Genomic DNA, 13,912 nt, shown 5'->3' on the forward strand with positions numbered 1-13,912 from the left:
AAAGATTTGATTGGGCCGGCCCAGTGTCAATTACTAAAAACATTTAAACAGAGGGCCAATCTACCCGTCTATAATTGGGCCGTGACTTCAGAAAAAAAAAAAAATGACGTGTCGGCCCAAAAGGCACGTCGGCCCACCGGGAAAATGCCCGGTATGCCAGATGGCCAGTCCAGCCCTGTGCCCTGTTGAAGACAAATACATATGAATGCTGCTTCATGTCAGCTGGATGATTAAAAAAGCAGTTATTTGCACAGAAGTTCACCCTATCAAGTTAAATAAGGCTGTTAATAATGAATATGTTCAGAAGTGATGCATCTCAACAGAGAAATGTTGTCAGAAGTTTAAAGAATAATAATAATAAAAATGTTCATTTAACTTAAACACAAACCTATAAATAGTAAAACCAGAGAAACTGATAATGCTGCAGTGGTCTCTTGATTTTTTCCAAAGCTGTATCTTTAGGGTGGAAAAAAACACTTTAAATAAGTATTTTGGATTAGCTCAATTTAATTGTTCACATTTAAAAAAAACACTAAAGCGCCCCCCACAAACAACACATATATACATACATACAAATGCTTACAATACTTTTTGACAATTAGTGCAGTAACCATGCCACGCTGCTGCAAAGCTGGAGCAACAATTGCTTTACCAATCTCTATACAATTATTACTAATATTAAACATGTTGCACCACTTAGTGGTCCTCGAGATTGTGCATGTTCTCAAAGTGTACAATTCTTTGTGCACGCTATTTTCAGAACCGTTTTTAACAAAATAACCTAATGTAAAGTGGTGAGAGGGACACAATTGTCCATTTCCAACCAGCAGCCCAAACTGGTCATGTGTGTATTACATAAACACCTTGAATGTCTTCCTGGTTCTCCAGCGGTGTGGCTCCGCCCCCAAAGGATCAACAGTTACTTTTTAATGCGCATTTTCTCATTATTCATCCAGTGTGTGTCAGGCTCTCCGTCTCACACAGTCAAGATGTTTCCCTTTTCCTTGTTGTCACCAACTACTTGGACTCTGCTGGCTGTCTTCTTCGCCCTGGTTTATCTGTGAGTAGTTTTTAAACTGTCATAGCAATGTGTTGTCAGGTTTTATGAGGCTCGTTGAATGGCCTGCTGTAACGATCCGTTAAGCTGTCCTGTGGCAATATTGATCCATGGTCAGAGCAGGTGGAAGAAGTACTCAAATCTTGTACTTTAGTAAAAGTAGAAATACCACAGAGCAGGAATACTCTGTAACAATTAAAAGTACTGTATTCAAAATGTTAGTCAAGAAAAAGTACTACAGTATTAGACTGCGGTCAAGCCAGCCTCCACTTCGGAAAACACAGTCAAGCCAGCATCCGCGTTGTTTTGCGGTGCGCGAATATCCTATGCATTACGGTAGCGGTCTGGAAAAACTGCCTTCAAAATAAAAGTGCTTACTCGGTCAATAACAATTATACCAAACATATTAAAATATGTACTATAGAGTGGCGAAGTCACGCCCACCTACTTCCGGGTAATGGGACCTTATTTCGGAAAAATTATGCATTGAAGTCAATGGGGAGAGAAAACGTATCTTTCGATCCCGTTTGAATTGTGCCATGAATTACACATATGATGTTTGTCAATCTTAAAAAATAATTTCCATGTCAAAAAAGTCACAGTTTGTCGTAAAACTGTTGAAATATAAGACTATGAAAAATACGTAACTAGAAAGACTACAAATCCCAGAGTCGCGTAAGTGATGTCACAATTGTTTTCCTCCACCATTCAGATACCTAAGATCAGCGCAATATAGATATAATCTATCTATATGGCGCTGGCTAAGATAAGATAACTTTAACAAGATGCCTGTGTGCTTAGCAGAGGTGGGACCAAGTCATTGTTTTGCAAGTCCGAGTCAAGTCTCAAGTCTTTGCGCTCAAGTCCGAGTCAAGTCTCAAGTCTTTGTGCTGAAGTCCAAGTCAAGTCTCAAGTCAGGATGGGCAAGTTCAAGTCAAGTCCAAGTCCTAAACTTTGACAAAACGAGTCTTAAACAAGTCATTATGTGCTTTTCACCAAATGTAATGACACCGATCAACAGAATAATACTTAATAATTAAACTGCTCTTTATTAGTCACATTAATACTGTAATAATCTATTTTCTCTCTGCTGGTAAAGTAACATGTTTTCTTCTATTGTAAGAGGGATCAGTAAGGTAATGCTACCGTGACGGTTTGATTCAGAAGGAGTTTAATTGATAAGATCTCTGATGTTGAGGTAACCAGAATGTTTATTTCCACTGTGTACAACATGTTATAAGGGACCCACAATCTATCTTTATGCAAGGGATAATGTGCAGCGAGGCGTCTCTATGGGGAAAAGAACACCTGAATCTAGATCCCTCTGCAGGTGGTACTTTAACTGTATTTTGATGCTAATACTTTTGTACTTTTACTTGTAACATTTTGAATGCAGGACTTTTTATTGTAACCGAGTATTCCTACACTCTGGTACTTTTACTCAAGTACAAGATCTGAACTTCTCCCACCTCTGACAATAAATCCTGAGTGGTTACCAAAAAAAAACCCTGCTCTGAAGGTTATTTTCATTTTACAAATCCTGCACTCAGCTTTGCTTTCTCCAATATCATTGAAATGCAGCCAGATGCTGCTTCTTTTTTCGGTTTTCGCTAATTTCTTGACTTTTTCCGACGCGCTTGCATTTAAATCTGTCTCCCCGTCGCTCTGTGTAGCTGGCCTGTACCACTACACCTGCTGTCTTTGGAGCGTCTGCCCCCCACCCTTCTTTCACATAATGGTATGATCCTAGTGTGTCCTCATATGATTGGCCGCATGGTGGCTCAGCTAAATAAAGACCCGCCCCTGCCTGCAAGGATTCTCAGCAAGAGTAGAAGCGGCTGGAGATTCTGCTCTCCCCGACGGGAATCTGCTCTTCTAGCGGCATCTCGCGATCGGCGTGTTGGAGACCCCTGAATTAAATTATCAAGTCACCTCAAGTCAGAGGGCTCAAGTCCAAGTCAAGTCCCGAGTCATTGGTGTTCAAGTCCAAGTCGAGTCGCAAGTGTTTTGTGATTTTGTCAAGTCGAGTCCAAAGTCATCAAATTGGTGACTCGAGTCTGAATCGAGTCCAAGTCATGTGACTCGAGTCCACACCTCTGGTGCTTAGTACCAGGTTGTTATTATACCAGCAATGGGTCTTGCTCGTTCTTTTGCTTCCCGTCTGATGAAAGGACCAGGAGTGGCTTGATCAAGTTAGCTACCTAGCTAGTAGCTAGCACGTTAGTTAGCATTACAGCCTTGTCATTTTTATTAGCCTTAACATGAAGTAACATTAAGTAACCCAAAATGTTAAACAGTAAGAGTAGTAGTCATATTTCGTGAACCCTTTGAATAGTACTGTCACCGGTGTGATCATTCTATAATACACCATTTAAGCCCGGGGGAGAAATGCTAACGCTAACGTTAGCATCGGCGATCTTCTCTACTTCATGCTATCTGCACAAATGGTTGACATTAAACATTAAAACGACCAGACAGTTCAGAGAGAATCAAAGGAAGGCAGGCAGGCAGCTTTGCATGACATTCTTCAGGACATGTTTCATTGTGGTGATAGTGAGGATAGTCAATCGTTTTGTTGACAAGACAGTAGTGACGGCCATCTTGGTGACGTGTGTTGTTGACCAGAGATGTAGTTCATTGAGCGTTTCACACAAACAAATGTGTTACTTCACAGTTTTACGACACATTTTTTTTTTTTTTGACTTGCAAAATTATCTTTTAAATTGACAAACATCATATGTGTAATTCGTGGCACAATTCATGGGACCTTATTTCGGAAAAATTATGTATTGAAGTCAATGGAGAGAGAAAGATTATCTTTCGATCCCATTTGAATTGTGCCACGAATTACACATATGATGTTTGTCAATTTAAAAGATAATTTTGCAAGTCAAAAAAAAAAAAATGTGTCGTAAAACTGTGAAGTAACACATTTGTTTGTGTGAAACGCTCAATGAACTACATCTCTGGTCAACAACACACGTCACCAAGATGGCCGTCACTACTGTCTTGTCAACAAAACGATTGACTATCCTCACTATCACCACAATGAAACATGTCCTGAAGAATGTCATGCAAAGCTGCCTGCCTGCCTTCCTTTGATTCTCTCTGAACTGTCTGGTCGTTTTAATGTTTAATGTCAACCATTTGTGCAGATAGCATGAAGTAGAGAAGATCGCCGATGCTAACGTTAGCGTTAGCATTTCTCCCCCGGGCTTAAATGGTGTATTATAGAATGATCACACCGGTGACAGTACTATTCAAAGGGTCACGAAATATGACTACTACTCTTACTGTTTAACATTTTGGGTTACTTAATGTTACTTCATGTTAAGGCTAATAAAAATGACAAGGCTGTAATGCTAACTAACGTGCTAGCTACTAGCTAGGTAGCTAACTTGATCAAGCCACTCCTGGTCCTTTCATCAGACGGGAAGCAAAAGAACGAGCAAGACCCATTGCTGGTATAATAACAACCTGGTACTAAGCACACAGGCATCTTGTTAAAGTTATCTTATCTTAGCCAGCGCCATATAGATAGATTATATCTATATTGCGCTGATCTTAGGTATCTGAATGGTGGAGGAAAACAATTGTGACATCACTTACGCGACTCTGGGATTTGTAGTCTTTCTAGTTACGTATTTTTCATAGTCTTATATTTCAACAGTTTTACGACAAACTGTGACTTTTTTTACATGGAAATTATTTTTTAAGATTGACAAACATCATATGTGTAATTCATGGCACAATTCAAACGGGATCGAAAGATAAGTTTTCTCTCCCCATTGACTTCAATGCATAATTTTTCCGAAATAAGGTCCCATTACCCGGAAGTAGGTGGGCGTGACTTCGCCACTCTATATAGGCCTAATGTGATCAATAATAATGTAAGACAAACTACGTATAACTACCACATTATAACTGACTGTCATTCATTATAACTGGGATGATAGCTCATATATATGAGAATTCAAAGGTCTTTTATTTTGAAACTCTACATCAGATTGTGATTTTCTCTGAGTGACTAGATGGGGTGTCCTGCTATCACCCTGAAGTGATATTAGTCTTTGATACTGGACAGTTTTTGTTTTATTCTCATCTAAAAACAGAGGGATGATAGCTCATATATGAGACTTCAAAGGTCTTTTATTTTGAAACTCTTTACGTTTTACATTCAGTCAGTTATAATGTGGTAGTTATACGTAGTTTGTCTTACATTATTATTGATCACATTAGGCCTATATAGTACATATTTTAATATGTTTGGTATAATTGTTATTGACCGAGTGAGCACTTTTATTTTGAAGGCAGTTTTTCCAGACCGCTACCGTAATGCATAGGATATTCGCGCACCGCAAAACAACGCGGATGCTGGCTTAACTGTGTTTTCCGAAGTGGAGGCTGGCTTGACTGCAGTAGTATTAGCATCAAATATACTTAAAGTCGCAAAAGTAACAGTACTCATTATGCAGATTGACACATTTTCAGAACATTATATGTTTTGAGTAAAATGTTGATGTATTCATATGTTTATCAAGCTGGTAAATGTGGAACCCATTTTAATTAATTAATTTACTGCTGGTGAATTTAATCCAGATGTAGCTAAAGTCTTGATCCCATTTGTTATAATTAATCTATATCTGCAAAGTAACTAAAGGTACTAAATAATTGTAGTGGAGTAAAAGTACAAAGTAGCTGAAAAGGAAATTACTAGTACCTCACAATTATAGAGTGAACGTATAGAGCTTTGTGAAAATATAATGCATTTTTCATTGTGGATTATACAAAATTATATTTGATTATATTAACTTTCATTTGAATGACATAACCCAATATGGAAACCTCCACAGTATATATTTTCTTTTCTTTTTTATATAATACAGGTATGGCACTTGGCCGTATAGGCATTTCAAAAAACTTGGAATACCCGGACCGACGAATTTGCCCTTTTTAGGAACGATTTTACACTATAAGAAGGTAATACAAATACGCACAATCCTTAAAGACTGGTATGTAAAATGAGTAAATTGAGATACACATTGAAGAGGTATATTGTCTTTTTTATTTATTATAACTTAACTCAGCAGGCAGTGACCATGGCTAATCCGTACACTTGATCATTTAACCTTTGCTCCTTTAACCTTTAACACGTTGTTCTACGTTTCATTGCAGGGGTTGCTTGCTTTTGACAGTGAGTGCCATGCCAAGTATGGGGACGTCTGGGGGTGAGTTGTAGCTTTAGCTGTCCTCTTATTGCGATTGGCTATTTTGAGCCAAAATAGATATGTTATTGTTGTTGTATAAATGTAATGTGTGGTTAGAATGCTGCCCGACACCCTTGTTCATACAGGTGCATGCAGAATATTTTGTCGACAAAGATATTATACTTTTTTTTAATCAATGTTGACTTTTGGACTTTTTGGACGTTGGATTAATATCATTTCTGGATGGCACAAGTCTGAAACAGCTCTACACAGCCACCACTGGAATCTTATTATATACATCTAATAATTCAAATAATATATAGTGTAGTCTAATCTTTATTTAATTTTGCAACCGGGCAGATCATTACGGATTTAAACAGGATGGAAAAGGAGAAAAAAAGCTGCTTAGCATTCGAATGCAGATTAGGAATTTAATTATCAATGCTATAAAAAAAAGCTTCAAACTTTAAAGCTATTTTGTACATACATTTGTTGCCATACATTAAGTTTTGGGGGGAAAAATAAATCATAAATACACATCAACATAAAATGATGTGACCTGGTTTATTATCTTAACCAGTTTATATTTATTTTGGTATTTTAAACAGTTTTAATTTCCTTTCCTCACTATCTACTGAGTGGCATTGGTATTGGGAGTTGAAATAGTACTCAGCTCTTTACTGAGTGGTGGAAGAAGTGTTACGGTTAGGGTTAGGGTTACAGCACCCTATAGGACTCATCATTGCACATTGTATAGCCTAACTGGATGGTCCTCACTTACTATGCGTAGGATGCAGCACTGGTTTTTATTAATGTATAAAGCCATTTTAGGTAAGCTTCCACTCTACATATGTGTCAGATTTGCCCCAGTTTGTGACTCTTACAAACTCAGATCCAGTGCCTGGATACGGTTCCAGGTACCTACTGTACGGACTGAGGCTGGAAAAAGGAGTCTTTCTTATTATGGTCCTTGGTCTTGGAATGACCTTCAATCACGCCTTAAACTGAGGGCACTTGTCTCTATTTCATGTTTTAAATTGAAGTTGTCTGAAGTCCTCACCACCAGCTGCTCTTGCAGTAACAAGTAGTGTACTTTTTTTATTGTCCTAATGTGCACAATGTAGTGACTGCTTTTTCGTCTTTTGTTTTCTTTATGTTCTCTGTATTTTATATGTTTGTGTTATGTGTTATGTGTAACGTTGCTGCCTTCTTGGCCAGGTCAGCATTGAAAATGAGATTTTATCTCAATGTTTTTTATCTGGTTAAATAAAGGTTTAAAAAAAAAAAAAGAAAAAAAAAGTACAGTGTACAAATACTGTTACAAGTGAAAGTCCTGCATTTAAAGTCTTACTTAGGTAAAAATGCAAAAGTATTGGCATTATATATGTGAATTGCCAAAAGTAAGAGTACTTATTTTGCGCAAAAGCACATTTCAGAATCATGTATATTAAATTACTGGATTATTATTATTGATGAATTAATGTTTTCATCACAACTCATTATATATCAATGTTTATTTATTTGGTATTAGCTAATACTCTGAATATGTAGAGTAACTTGTGTTCTCAAATAAATGTAGAGGATTAAAAAGTACAATGTCGCCCAAACTGTAGTGGAGGAGAAGTATAGTAGCGTAAAAATGGAAATACTCAAGTAAAGTACATGTACCCCAAAATTACACCACTGTCTTTACTGTAAAAGTACCTACAAACTAGGAATCAACCTCCTTCCCTAGGGTCACAACATAAATCATAATCCATGGAGAAGGACAGAAAGGAAAGGAAAGGGGAAATCTGTCTGTTGGTGGTAACATGACAACTAAAACGTTTTTCTTTTATATGTCACGTTGTATAATATAACCTTAGTAGGATATAAAGATGACGAAATGACTGTTTGATATTGTGACATTTTACAGCATGCACATTTGATAACAGCACTAACGTTTATTTAAGCTATGAATAGCCCAGTGTTGAAAGATAAATATATTTCTTTGCTAACATTTTGATTCATTTAATGAGGTCATTTTTAATCAATATCTCAAACTTAATACTGTGATGATGTTGTGTTTTCCGTGCAGGTTGTTTGATTTCCGACAACCCGTTTTGATGGTGGCTGACCCTGAGATTATTAAAACTGTGCTGGTGAAAGAGTGCTACTCTGTGTTTACCAACCGGAGGGTAAGAGACTCATCTTGTTGCTGTTATCGTACACAAGAATACATTCAATTTCAGCAGGTCATGGTAAATAACACCTTGAGTCAGGATTAACACAGGCTCACATATGTTATCCCTGTGCTTTGTTGAAATCATTAAAATAGTTACATACAGTAGGATAATCCAGCTATAAGATCAAATAAGATAAGATAGTACTTTATTGATCCCAATTTGAGAAATGTTTGCGTTGCAGCAGCATAAAAAGACACGGCATTGTACAATACAAATTCAAGACAAGAAATAAACAAGAAAGTAGAAAATATACATGTTGAATTTAACAAGGTATTATATATACATAAATATATGACAGATGGAATATTAAATATTGAACAGATTATTTTATATTATTTTATATTTTATTATTTATTTGACCAAGACAAGGGTAACATGTTGGAGGAACTCTTCTGTGCAAGAATATGAGCATTCGGTGTGTTTGTATTTACGTTCACAGGAAGTTATAGGGGATCCAGCTTTGAAGGATGGAATTATAAGCGTTAAAGATGAAAGGTGGAAAAGAATCCGGAGCACTTTGTCCCCATGCTTCACCAGTGGACGACTCAAACAGGTTTAATTTCTAAACTCACAACTGCTTCTGCAATCGGCTCTCTTTTACCTTGTGCAGCTATACAAATTCATCTTTATTCAGTAATAATTCTGCACTTTAATGTGCAATATTACTCTCATTTGCATCACTCTTTAAAGATGTTATAATATGATTGCCAACAGTACTCTCAGAATTACTTGTTAAGTTATTTTACAAAATCTATCGTATTGTATTGTTGGTCTAAAGATGTACTGGAAGTATTACTTCCTATTTAAAAAAAGTTTACTTATACATGTATATGTCAGGGAATAATTTCCATAGATGTTTACCTTTTGCCCTCTGACGCAGATGCCCAGCCTTGGGCAGCATGCTATCTCCCTTAAGGAGGGGCTGCCCTAGCATTTTGTTGATGTTGCCAGTTTGTGACCGGGCAACTGTCGGTCAGAGATAGTTATTGTTGTGGGACACCTGGAACACATCCTTCTCGGGGTGTAGATGACCCCGAGTCATAAGCGACAACAAATGTGATTCAGTGTCCTCAGCTGTTTAGTCTATCTATTGAAGCATGTTGATTATTACACTCCGAACTAGTTCAAACCTGGAACTACAGGAGGGTTCTTCAGAATTGATTGTGGCATCTCAACCGTGTGGTCAACTCGTGGCCCGTGACATGTCTTGTGAATTCTCCGGCCGAAGCTCCAATAACCGTCAGTGTTTGCCATCAAAGCTCCAGCTCTCCATCGTGTCTCTCTTTGAGTCCTGACTCCAATTGCTTCAGAAGTTTCCCCCACAGTATAGATGTATCTTATTAGTATTTATTTTTTATTAGCAACCTCTGCCACAGAAATAGTTTCTGGATTAATAACGTTTTATTTGATCCTTTTTATTTTCTCTACATACATGTATCTACAGTCTTCCACATATACCCACTGAGATACATTGTTACTAACGACAGAAATACATACATACAATGCAAAGTAGATTATCAACATAAAGCATCTCTTCTTCCTTTTTTAAAGGTTTTCCCCATCGTTTCTCGCTATGCAGACAAACTCACTGAAAAACTTGGAAAAATGAATTTGGATGAACCCATCGATATCAAACAGTAAGTTGCAAGCATATCCTGCATTGTTGCTCATTAAATATATCAAAACTGCACCTAATACATGTTAGATCCTTAAAGAAAACATATTTTCTTTTTGCTATAGATTCGTGGGACCTTACAGTTTGGACGCTGTGACCAGTGCATCTTTTAGTGTCGAGGCAAACTCCATAAACGATCCAGATGACCCAATTAATGTCCACATCAAGAAGATTCTTAACTTTAAAATGTGGCTTTTGCTATTATTGAGTATGTCCTTTTAACTCTGTTAAAGGTGGGGTAGGTAATTTTGGAGAAACCAGCTCGAGTGAGCTAGAATTTGAAAATACACAACCGGAGAAAATCTGCCACTTCCTTACAGAGCCCCTCCTCCAACACACACGAACGCGCACATGACCAATGAGGGCACGAGATAAGTTTGTGCACAGATGGAAGGCTGACAGGCAGGTAGGCCATCCAGTTATTTTAGCCGGGCCGGCTAAAATGATTGGTCGTGCTTTTTACAGTACTACGGCTTCCACAGATGACATTTTTTTATGGATTTTTTGTCAAAGCACTTAAGATATTCATTGCTATCGGGATGTTAAGAGCATTCCATGGAATATAACAAAAAGTGTATCTCGAGCCGGTTTCTCAAACTTACCTACCCCACCTTTAAAGAGGAGAATATGTAATGGTATTAGTACCTTGGGATCACCAGTATGACATTATAATTAACAACCTTTTTCCCTCTTTTCAGCGATGTTTCCCTCTGCTGATAAACTGTTGAAGGCCCTGAAAATTGAAATCATGCCAAGCCTCAGCGTGAAATATTTCTATAACATTATGAAGAGATTTAAAGATGAGCATCAAGCAGAGGAATCTGTAAGCATTTAATCTGTTCTAAGTGAAACAAGTGTTAAAAAGTTTGCAATGACATTTTTGAAAAATAAGCTTTCCTGTATAGAGTTAGACAAGAAGATTAATAGCAATGTTGTATATTGATGTGGATGTTGTGCTGATCTAGAGTCGAGGGGACTTCCTGCATGTGATGCTTCAGAATGAGATACAAGAAACGGACATAAAGAGTGAAGAAGATCAGCCAAGTAAAGGTATGATTGCAAACACAGTAATAATTCACGAAAGTCGAGTTAACAATCAAGAATGAAGTCATTCCTTTCAGGACAGGCGCATGACAATCTATTTACATTACAGTTCTGTATACAAACAACAGACACAAAAAAACACAGCTAATAGGCACAGACATTTCCAGTCCACTTAAATAGGACATATTATCCTCCTGTTCAGGTTCATATTTGTATTTTGTGCCTCTACTATGTGTTGGAGCTTACCAATAGAAGCATGACTGTTACAAAGTGTGTCTATGTCACGGACGTAAACAAAGGAGCACTCACCAATTTACACACATTCATACTGAGGTAGAGGAGGCACCTGCTTAGTATTCTTACTAACAAATGTGTTTACTAACGTTCACACACATTCAACCTGTTGACTGCAAGGACTTTTACCCCCCTGAGCCACGGCAACCCAATGTCAAAACCTCTCCACTTGTGAAAGTATTTTTCAACCTGGATGTTTTGCTTCGTTTTGTTGTAGGTTTGACTGAGCACGAGATGCTTTCCCAGGCCTTCATTTTCATCTTTGCAGGCTCCGATACCACCAGTATCACCATCACTAACATCCTTTACAATCTGGCCACCAACCCGGATGCATTGCAGACCCTGCAGGAAGAAATCGATGCCAGCATACCAAGAGATGTACGAAAATGTGATTCTCTGCCATATTTGATCAACTTTTCAAAATGGTATATTGTTCTAATCCTCATCTGTATTTTCGTGTGCGATGCTTCCTTTACCTCCCACCCATAGGCTCCCATTTCATACGATGATGTGATCGGTCTTCAGTACCTGGATCAGGTCATTTGTGAGTCGATGCGTTTGCTTCCCACTGCACCTCGAATTGAGAGGAGTTGCAAGAAAACGTCCCAGTTCCACGGCATCACCATCCCTGAAGGAACTATCGTGGCCATCCCTGTGACGATATTACACATGGACCCGCGCTTCTGGAGATCACCTGAGCTTTTCAGACCGGAAAGGTAAAAGAAGACAGCGTAACAGCTGTCATGAAATTGTAGAGGTTAAAATGTTCCATTTTACTTGCTTATACTGATCCACTTAATAAACAGACAAGTCATAAAACTATACCATTTATAAAAATTAAAGAAATGTTTAAAAACAAAAGGCACCAATAGGAATAGAAACACATTTTATGTAACCTAGATAAAAGGTACAGTGTAAAAGAGATGTGTACTGACTTAAAAAATTGTGTGTGTGTGTGTGTGTGTGTGTGTGTGTGTGTGTGTGTGCAGGTTCAATAAAGACAGCGGGGAGGAGGTGAACCCGTACGCTTACATGCCGTTTGGGCTCGGTCCTCGCAACTGCGTTGGGATGCGCTACGCCGTCCTCACCATGAAGATGGTTCTTGTCCGTCTCCTGCAGGATTACTCTGTGGAGACATGCAAAGACACCGTGGTAAGAGTAACACACATATTCATGCAAAGCAACACACACATTCATGTGCATTCAGACTGTCATGTCCTTGATTTAAAATGGTTTTCTTCCTTTAGATTCCTTTGGAGTTCAGCTGGACAGAACAGCCAATAAAACTACAATTTGTTCCCAGGAAACAATAGCCCAAACGGGAGAATCTCTGAATATAACTCGCTTTATATCAATATGTAATGTAATTAAAGGGGGAAGAGGAGAAAGTATTGCCTTTTTAGGCTCAGGGGATGTACAATAAATTGGTCTATATTGTTTCATCTTATTTTGCATTAGATTTGCTTTTCTGCCATTATACATTTTGAAAAGTCTGTCGTCCTAACTTTGCAGAAACATGCTAAAGTGATTGATGATTTAAGAGTTGCTGGATTATTTACTCAATATATCATCATGTGTATATTAACAACAAGATCAGTATTGCAATTCGTAAATATCAAAGTTGTGGTGATTATGGGTATCATGAGTGCCCCTAATCTAAAACAATACAACCAGTAATACACTGATGTCAGTTGCTCTATCTTGTATTGGTATTTGTCTCCCTCTAGTGGCTTGCTCATCTTCACAACGCTTACACCACTTCATATGAATTATATTTTACTATGTGGACGAGTGAACAATCTTTTTTGTGTTTTGTTTGAAACATTTAGCCTACCACTGCCCACCTCTGATTACAAACACTGGGATGTTAAAAGCAAATATGTTTGTTTATGTTCTCTTTCATACTGACATTTTAATGGGTGGGCAATTTAGAGGCTAAAATCTAGCTAAACGTGTTGCAGTCGTAAAACAGAGTACTTAAAATAAAGTACTGACACTGGGAGAAAATACAAATTCTAATGGTCAATCCAGCCACTGTGTCGACCTATGGCATTTATTTTCTCTACATGAAGACATTGACCACCTTTTGACCAGCACATAGCCTAACCTTTTAATGACCATTTTTACACTTACACGTTGTATTAATTGAATATACATATTTTGTATATTCGTAAACTTTAGGAAGTGATAGCAACTTACGTTTACTGTACCTTTGAAAATAGCTAGGCTAGCTATGCCTCCCACTTTTAGTTGATATGCTAATGTAGGCTAGTTGTAATGCTAACGTATGCTAGTTTTTATGCTAGCAGTCGTCTGACCCTAGAACTTCGTATTCAATATAATTGACTCAGAAAGATTGCGAATTAGCCTATTTCCCAAAATGTAAAAATATTATTTTTGATCAAAAGCA

General features: G+C 37.7%; 1 protein-coding gene across 2 annotated transcripts; it reads left to right on the forward strand.

Annotated features, from left to right (window-relative positions):
* The first annotated feature begins 722 nt into the window (after positions 1 to 722).
* On the forward strand, positions 723 to 13,201 carry LOC117499753 (cytochrome P450 3A30-like). 2 transcript variants are annotated; one of them, XM_034152357.1, is made up of 13 exons: positions 906 to 1,060; positions 5,944 to 6,037; positions 6,233 to 6,285; positions 8,342 to 8,441; positions 8,929 to 9,042; positions 10,041 to 10,126; positions 10,230 to 10,372; positions 10,863 to 10,987; positions 11,130 to 11,214; positions 11,720 to 11,880; positions 11,992 to 12,218; positions 12,492 to 12,654; positions 12,750 to 13,201. In XM_034152357.1, exons 1-13 carry the CDS (start codon positions 930 to 932, stop codon positions 12,813 to 12,815), a joined length of 1,548 nt encoding a protein of 515 aa, XP_034008248.1. In that variant the 5' UTR covers positions 906 to 929; the 3' UTR covers positions 12,816 to 13,201. The 2 variants fall into 2 exon arrangements, with proteins under 2 accessions (XP_034008249.1, XP_034008248.1); XM_034152358.1 differs by lacking the exon at positions 5,944 to 6,037 and having other exon boundaries at positions 723 to 1,060.
* Positions 13,202 to 13,912: the final 711 nt, after the last annotated feature.

This window comes from Trematomus bernacchii, unplaced genomic scaffold, assembly GCF_902827165.1.
Source record: "Trematomus bernacchii unplaced genomic scaffold, fTreBer1.1, whole genome shotgun sequence".
Taxonomy (NCBI): Eukaryota; Metazoa; Chordata; class Actinopteri; order Perciformes; family Nototheniidae; genus Trematomus; species Trematomus bernacchii.